This window comes from Rutilus rutilus (assembly GCF_951802725.1).
Source record: "Rutilus rutilus genome assembly, chromosome: 7".
NCBI classification, from domain to species: domain Eukaryota; kingdom Metazoa; phylum Chordata; class Actinopteri; order Cypriniformes; family Leuciscidae; genus Rutilus; species Rutilus rutilus.
The window spans coordinates 24,641,504-24,649,645 of NC_140221.1; the positions used below are offsets into that span (position 1 = coordinate 24,641,504).

Genomic DNA, 8,142 nt, shown 5'->3' on the forward strand with positions numbered 1-8,142 from the left:
GCGCTCCTGAGCAGAGTGTTGCCAGATCGCGCAGGGAAAAACAAAAAAGAAGCGACTTCTCCTAAGAGACATGGCGGAGCTAAGAGAGGGGAACAGACTATGATAGATAGGCCTACAATGGCTCCAAGCCTCCAATAGTTGGGTGTAGGCTATTTGGAAGTGCGATTAGTTGGTCGCAGTTTATTGGGATTTGGAGGCTAAGGACCAGCAATAAAAATGTGACTGCATTTTCCGAAAATACATTTAAAAGACTGGCCATATACTTGAAATTTGCGCTGTAAAATAAATAAATAAATAAATAACAAGCCGAGTCAGTAATAATACGCGGACATGGCAACACAGTTCGTACGTCATATGAGGCCTGAAGTTCAAAAGATTGCGTATGCTTTTAACTTGAACATATTTTAGAATCAATTTATTTCCAATATAGTAAATACACATCCAAAAATGCCTCCACTCCAGCATTTTCCAAACAGCTAATTATAACCCAGATAAGTTAACCAACCTCACACTTTCTCAAATTACTTCGAGCTGTAATTAAAATTCCCCTGTAAAGGCATTCAGTAATGTAATGCGCACTTTCTCTCTAGAGACAAAAAGCTGCCACCCACCGGAGACACACTCCTAATTACACCTGCCATAATTACCCGTTGAGGGGAGGGGCATAGACATGTTATAGGTGCACTTGCTGATTGGTCCGTATTAAAAGAAAAGTGTGTTCCGATTTTTGTGTATGCTATAATACTTTGATTGTTAAAAAATAATTATTTATTGCTTTTTTATTTACATCTACAACTGTGCACCCTTTAAACTGGCACACACATTATTGAGTAGGGCAGCAAAATGTGATTTGCATCCCTCCCCTCAACAAATGTAGTGATGGTACATTCCACCTGCCCTTACTCCCCATAAGGTACTGTAGTAGCTGTGGATGGGTTGCCCAGCAACACCATTTCCAGAGAACCAAGCATGCAGTATGTGGTTGGATGGACATGAACTGTTCTGCATTAATCCTCCACACATATATTCATAGCCACTTAGGTAGGTCACATAATATCTTACCTAGTCTATGATGGAGTTTACTTCATGTCTGTAAGCAATAAGAATACAACCATGTATAGAACATTTTGAAATTTAAAAGCTTTAAACATGCTTCCCTCTGGCAACATATAGGCTATGATTCTGGAGAAGATGAGTGTGATCACACTCCTCTCTACATGGGCTAAACAGGGCTCTGGGCTCAGATTCACAGATGGCAGAGAAAGAGGAAGGTTCAGACCCGATTTTAATTTAGAGCAACAACGTTAGATCTAAAAATAAAGAGTTTTTCCATTATAGAGTGTAATTCCATTTGTCGACCTCTAGAGCTCGCTATTGCTCTTTCTTACAGCATGCTGAGGGAAAATGCTGTGTAAATGAGAACCATTTGAACAAATGCCATGTATAAGTCAAACAATGTTTTAATATGTAAATAATAATAATAATTAGTTAATAGTTAATTTCCAACAACTATCAAAACTGAAGAAAAAAAACATGAAATCAAATGGACAGGATTCTATGAAACTTTTGTTATTCTACGAAGTTGTCGTTTGATCTTTAACCCAACAGTGATTTATCTAGTGTTCTGCTTCAAGCTCCCTTTAATGTTTAACCCTGAAGTGTGTTTAATCAAACAACATCCTGCAGTGTAAGGTCATAAGACAGCAGTTTCAAAACCTTAAACCTAAAACTGTGTCTCACTCAATTTATGCAAAACATCAGTTTTCAATGCACAGAATTTACATATTGTCCAGATGTGCTTTTTAGACAGGTACTAGGTAGTTGTAATTTTATTATTCCATACAGTATAAGCTACTCAGAGATAAGTAGCCTAATACACTTCCCCTTTGTCACCATGACGAACTCATTGATTATATAAATTCACATATAATTCTTATATGGATCCACTTTTATATTCAAAAATGTATTTAAACATATATCTATATAGTACTGTGCAATAGTCTTAGGCATGCACATTAGTATTTTCACCAGAAAAAAAAAAGGTTTTATGTCTTATTCCACCCGTTACATTAAATATTTGCGTGTCACCCGTGTGCAGGACTCTGGAGACGTACGAGTAAATCCTGGAATGTTTTCCTCAAAAACCTTAAATTCTTTTCGACTGAAGAAAGAAGTCATGAACATCTTGGATGACGTGGGGTTGAGTAAATTATCAGGAAATTTTTATTCTGAAGTGAAACTAATCCTTTAATGCAACACTTTTTCTTCTGTCATCCTTGAAAATTTTAAATTAAAAATTAAAATTATCCCATAATTTACTCACCCTCAAGCCATCCTAGGTGTATATCACATTTTTCTTTCAGCCAAACACAATCGGATTTATATTTAATAATATCCTAGCTCTTCCCATCTTTGTAATGACATTGAATAATGTCTGAGTTTTTGAAGCTCCAAAAAGCCCATCCATCCATCATAAAAGTAATCCATACGATTCCAGTGGATTAATAATGAGAGAGTAGAGTTTTAGGTGTGTCAGTAGGAAATATCAGTTTAAATTTCCAAAAATTTCTGCGATTAAAGGGATAGTTCACCCAAAAATGAAAATTCTGTCATCATTTACTCACCCTCAAGTTGTTCCAAACCTGTACGAGTTTCTTTGTTCTGCTGAACACAAAGGAAGATATTTGGAAGAACGTTTGTAATCAACAGATCTCGGTCCCCATTGACTTCCATAGTAGGAAAAAAATATACTATGGTAGTCAATGGGGACCGAGATCTGTTTGGTTACAAACATTCTTCCAAATATCTTCCTTTGTGTTCAGCAGAACAAAGAAACTCATACAGGTTTGGAACAACTTGAGGGTGAGTAAACAATGATAGAATTTTCATTTTTGGGTGAACTATCCCTTTAATTGTAATAATCCAGTGAGATTTTTGTATGCACAAGGAGTCTGTTAGGACGATTCTAAGGGCCCACGCACTTTTGGGGCATCCAGAGATCTATTTTATTAATAGAATGGGTGCGGTAGGGGACCCAACCTCATATTCTTTCATTGGGCCCAAAATTGCTAGCGGCACCCCTGCTAATCACTGACAGATGGTGATGGTGAGATCAAATCTCCGTGTGGAGCATACAGGCTGTTGTCAGACTCCTTGTGCATACAAAAATCTCACTGGTTTATTTCAATTAATGGCAAAATTAATGTTTGGAAATGTATTAACTGATATTTCCTACTGACACGCTACAGCAAGATATAATTAACTGGTTTAAAAAAAAAAAAAAATCTGCTGAAAATACTACCGTGCCTAAGATTTTTGCACAGTACTGTATATTGTAAATCACCTAATAATAAACAGAATGACTTTACTCACAACAACTAAAGGCTCAAAGAATGAAAACTACAAATCCCAGGCTGCTGTTGACGTCATTATTCCTCGACACTACTTGTGATGATGGCAGAACGCGACAGCTCGAGCAAGATTTACAAAACACTTTAGGTTTTCTGTGCTTTTAACATTATAACCAGGTAACGTATCGAAGTACTGGTAATGGAAGCGAGGCCGTAAACTATTCTATTCTAGCCCTCAGTTAGCTAAGACAGAAACCCAAACCATCTCTTTTGAGCTCTGCAATCACGTATGTAACATTTACATTACATCTCACAGTGAAATACTGCCGTGGATCAGAATAACCATGACTTTGAGCATGGACATCAGCGTTTCTTTTCTCAAGTGCGAACTCGCCTCCACTATCGACCATGCGGTAAGATGCGCAGTAGAATCAGTGTTGAAAGAAACAGCGCGAGTTGTTGGCATAAAGCTGGCCGCGGCTCGTAATGCTGCCGCAGAGTCGCACAAAGAGAACCAGAGCCTGCGCGAGAGACTGGAGATCTCCGAGAGCGAGCTGAAAGCGGTTCGCTACTACATGACTGCGGCTGAAAAGAACATCAAACAGTGTTTACTTCTCAACAGAACCCTGCCTGGGTCAAATATCGTGCACACAAACGCAGACGACGCACACTTTGTGTTTCCATCATGTGCTGCGGATGGAAGCCCCACATCACAGGCGCAGAGCAGAGATTCCTCCCGCAAGACCTTCCGAAACTCACCGGGAAGAATTCACAGTCCTAAAAATCTCCCTAGTGTTGGCCTCTGTCTCCCCACGGTACAGTCTGACTGGCCTCGTGAGTGTGTCAACCGCAGAAAGACACGAGGGTCTTCAGTTGGCAACAGTTCAGCACTCAGGAGTGACCACACGACCGCACAAACTCTTCTGGAAAACAGTGCTGTTCTCTTCAAACCAGAAGATGAGACAGAAGGCACGTTTTACATTACGAATGAGGGCGAAAAAGGTTCATTTTTGTTACTATTATTTCCATTTACCAATAGGCTCGAAGCAAATTTTGCCCTCCAGAGTTTGGTCTTCACTAGAAAATCAGGTAACGTTAGGTAGGTGGGTTTAAGCTAAACTCTGCAGAACAGTGGCCCTCCAGGACCGGATTTGAGGAACCCTGCCATAGAGTAATGATTATAGCTGTTTATTAACCATCTTAAGCTTGACATATGAAATGATAGCCAGACATATCTGTTTGAAATGGAACTATTTATTTTGCCTTTAGACAAAATATATATTTTTAAAGAGTTGCATGTAGTGAGAATATGAGAGCTAACAATTTTGTTCAGATGCCCAAACTGTGCAAAAACATTTGGTGCAGATGTTCTCTATAAGGCAAAGATTCTCATAGCCTGTAATGTAAATCAACGAGACTTTTATAACAGTATAACACTGCTTGCATAATATGCAAGTTTTATGATCAAAGCTCTGTCATTTTAATTGTGAAGGGCAAAGCAGATGCAATACCATGGGGCCAGTTGTTCAAAGGTAAACTGAACGGATTTTGGTTATCGGATTGGATCAAATCTTGAAAATGGGTTGTTCAAAAGGGAAAGAAGGAATCTGAAATCAGATTAGATCACGGAATCCAATCCTAGTTTTAATCTGGATGATCAAACCTTCAGTTTGTGTTGTTCAAAACTTGTCAGTAGGATTTGGATAACTTTGATCCCAAAAAAACAGGATTATCCTGATCCCAACTCAAGGTGGATTCTAGGAAGAAAATGTAGTAAAAAAAAACAATCTAATTTTGCTTTGAAAAACCGGCACAAAAGTAAGATGGATTACCTGATCCTGGATAGCAAAACATGGGATTTCCAAATCCAGATCATTCTGATCCAGATTAAACTTTTTGAACAACTGGCCCATGATGATTGATAAATGCACAAACAAACTTTCCTCAAAAGCCTGTTGTATCATATTTGATACTTACATTTTAACACATTTTTTTCTAAAATATGATGCAAGATAACCAAGTAATCCTAAATTGCTTCAGTCCAGTAAGTGTATATCTTGACATATTACTAACAATATAAAAGTTATAACATTTACTTTACAGAAAAAAGATGTGTACCATGACCTGAAGGGGGACATTTTTAGAATTATTCTAAAAGGCCTTTTACTTACTGAAAAAGTATGAACTGTCATGTTATAGATTATGTGCAAGTTTTGGTCATGTTGATCATTTAGAGGGCTTAGAAAATGAATGTATCAAATATGAAACAGTAGGCTTTATTGGATAAACAGCATGTCCGATTCTTTAGTCTGATTATAGTTTCATTCATATAAACGTGAGCTTTTCTTTGTTTTGCAGACAACAGTTCTGCAGCAACAGACACTGAGAGGAGACACGAAGAGCCAGAAGTTTCAGGCCCCTCCGCAAACCCACCAGAGGAGCAGTCTGACATGACGAATTTTGAGTTTGAAATAAGCACACCTGCTGGGAATGTTAATGAGCTGGAGCTGATACAGGTGATGGAGGACACTGATGATATCAAACAGGGCACCATTAAAATCGAAGACGATCCTGATTCACTCACATTAGAGCCTCCCTCATCAAATCCAGCTGTAGTCTCTTCATCCAACTCCATGCAAGACTTACCACAAATCTCCTCGCCTCCAGTGCCGGAGAGCGATGGCGATGCTTTGCTGGCCTTGGCGCCACCCGCGGGGAGTGACTCCAGGTTCAGCGGGACAGTCGATAGCCCTGACAAAGTGCACCGCTGCAACATTTGTGGCCGGGGATTCAGACGTTTCTACTGCTTGAAAACACACCAGCGCATACACACGGGAGAGCGGCCGTATCCTTGCAGATACTGCGAGAAACGCTTCCGCCATTTGGACAGCTTACACAAGCACCAGCGCATTCACACGGGAGAGAGACCGTACCGCTGCGCCGAGTGCGGATGCTGCTTTAGAGAACTCGGTCAACTCAAAAAGCACAGACTCAAACACTCACCCACATTTGTTCCTGTGGCCAATCCCTCCTTCCCTCTCCTCCCAGCCGGACCCTCCTATGTCTGGTCGCATCTCAACACACAGTCTTTGGATTCAGTCTAGGCTTGTGATTGTATCACTTTTCAAAGCTGGAATTGCGGAAACTTGGTATACAGTATTATGGCGGTATTGAATTATGTTACAAAAACAGGTTAAAAAGATGAACAAACTTGTCCTCTTAATAACCTGGAGCATTTACATACAGTGGACATTTTTATTGTGCATTGTTTTTAATTAAACAGATTGTTTCAAACAGATTAAAGTGCAAAAGAATACAACTATAAAGAATCAGAACATTTTTCAACCATTATCTGAATGTCTTTTCTGGGCTGGCCTGTTTTAATCCAGATTAAAATGTACAAGTGTAAACAAATGCTTAGTATTTAATAAATATTAAATGCTTATGTTTATTTAAAAATAAATATCAAGTATTTGGTGTTGTTGATTGATTAATACCATAGTGAATACAAAAATGAGAACATTTAAAGGCTATTTGATTTAATCTCCATGAGTTCAGAAACAAAGTCATCAGTGTTAACCAGTTAATGGAAAATAAGCTAATGTGCTTTCTAAAAATCTCAACAGTTCGAATAATGAGGTATCTAGAATGATTCATTTTATTTTGAAGTGTGCATGATAACAATACCGTACTTTCATTACCGCAATATACCGTACTATCGAATAATAGCGAATGTCTAATTCAGTCTAAGGCCATAAGAATTATGGGGTTGTGCAAAACACTCCTCACATAAAGTTAATAATTCAGTGACAGTTTGGTCCAGAATCAATTGGAGTTATATTGGAAGATATATATTTGCCTGATTGTATGAACATTTTTACACATCAACATATTTATATCCATATACATGTACAAAATACCTTCTCAAACATGCAGCATAGCCAGAATTTACGAGTTGTTTTCATGCATAAGAACAACTTGATGTTACACTGCGAAAATTTGAAATGGGTTCCAGTTAAGAATAAACTTTTCAATAATGCATTTTCTGGTCTTGAGAATTCATTTTGCCCACTGTCATGCAACAATGTGCATCCTGCATAAATCAGAACTGAAACTAATTATTTGTTTTATACTTGGTATAAATGTAGCACTTCAAAGATTTTTAAATGCATCAGTTTAACATTTTGACCTGACAAATAAAAGCAGAAAGACTACTGCTGGGGGAATACAATTACTAAATGAAGTTTTATGTAACAAAGTTCGGGAGGAGCACGTTCAGGTAATCAACTCAAGAGGAAGCCAGTATAAATAAAGCTTTTCCTCACCTTCTGTCTCGCAAGTTTCTCAGCATCCCTCCACCACCCCATCACCTCACACTCGGCTGGGTCTACCCCAGTATAGGGGGAGTAAGCCTACTCTGGGTTCGGGCAAAATTCCGAGCTCGGAGCCCTCCCCTGGACAGCAAGCCAAATACGCATAATACTATTAGATTTCATGTACGTGTGAACTCGTGAAATACACATTTATCTAGTTGGCCTACAAACGTGATCATTTTTTTTGTTTGAATTTTAAGTTTGATACAACCTAAAATTAAGAAATGTGTATGTATGGTACATTGTTTGAATTCTGATAAATAAATAAAAGAGTTTGACTTATCAGATAGGTCTTTAATTAACGAGTTAACTAGTAAACAGCACATGGTTCTCTCATGTTCTACTCAAAATCATCCCCCTCTTGTGATATTTCACCCGTCCTCTCTGTGGAGTCACATGGGCACTTTCTCTGTCCCGTG

At 38.5% G+C, this 8,142-nt stretch overlaps 1 protein-coding gene across 2 annotated transcripts; it reads left to right on the forward strand.

Moving 5' to 3' along the window:
• The first annotated feature begins 3,421 nt into the window (after nt 1–3,421).
• Nucleotides 3,422–6,858, forward strand: LOC311293095 (uncharacterized protein). 2 transcript variants are annotated; one of them, XM_084413124.1, is made up of 2 exons: nt 3,422–4,319; nt 5,709–6,858. In XM_084413124.1, the coding sequence occupies exons 1-2, from the start codon at nt 3,695–3,697 to the stop codon at nt 6,452–6,454; spliced, it is 1,371 nt and encodes a 456-aa protein (XP_084269250.1). In that variant the 5' UTR covers nt 3,422–3,694; the 3' UTR covers nt 6,455–6,858. The 2 variants fall into 2 exon arrangements, with proteins under 2 accessions (XP_084269250.1, XP_084269249.1); XM_084413123.1 differs by having other exon boundaries at nt 3,439–4,352; nt 5,709–6,848.
• Nucleotides 6,859–8,142: the final 1,284 nt, after the last annotated feature.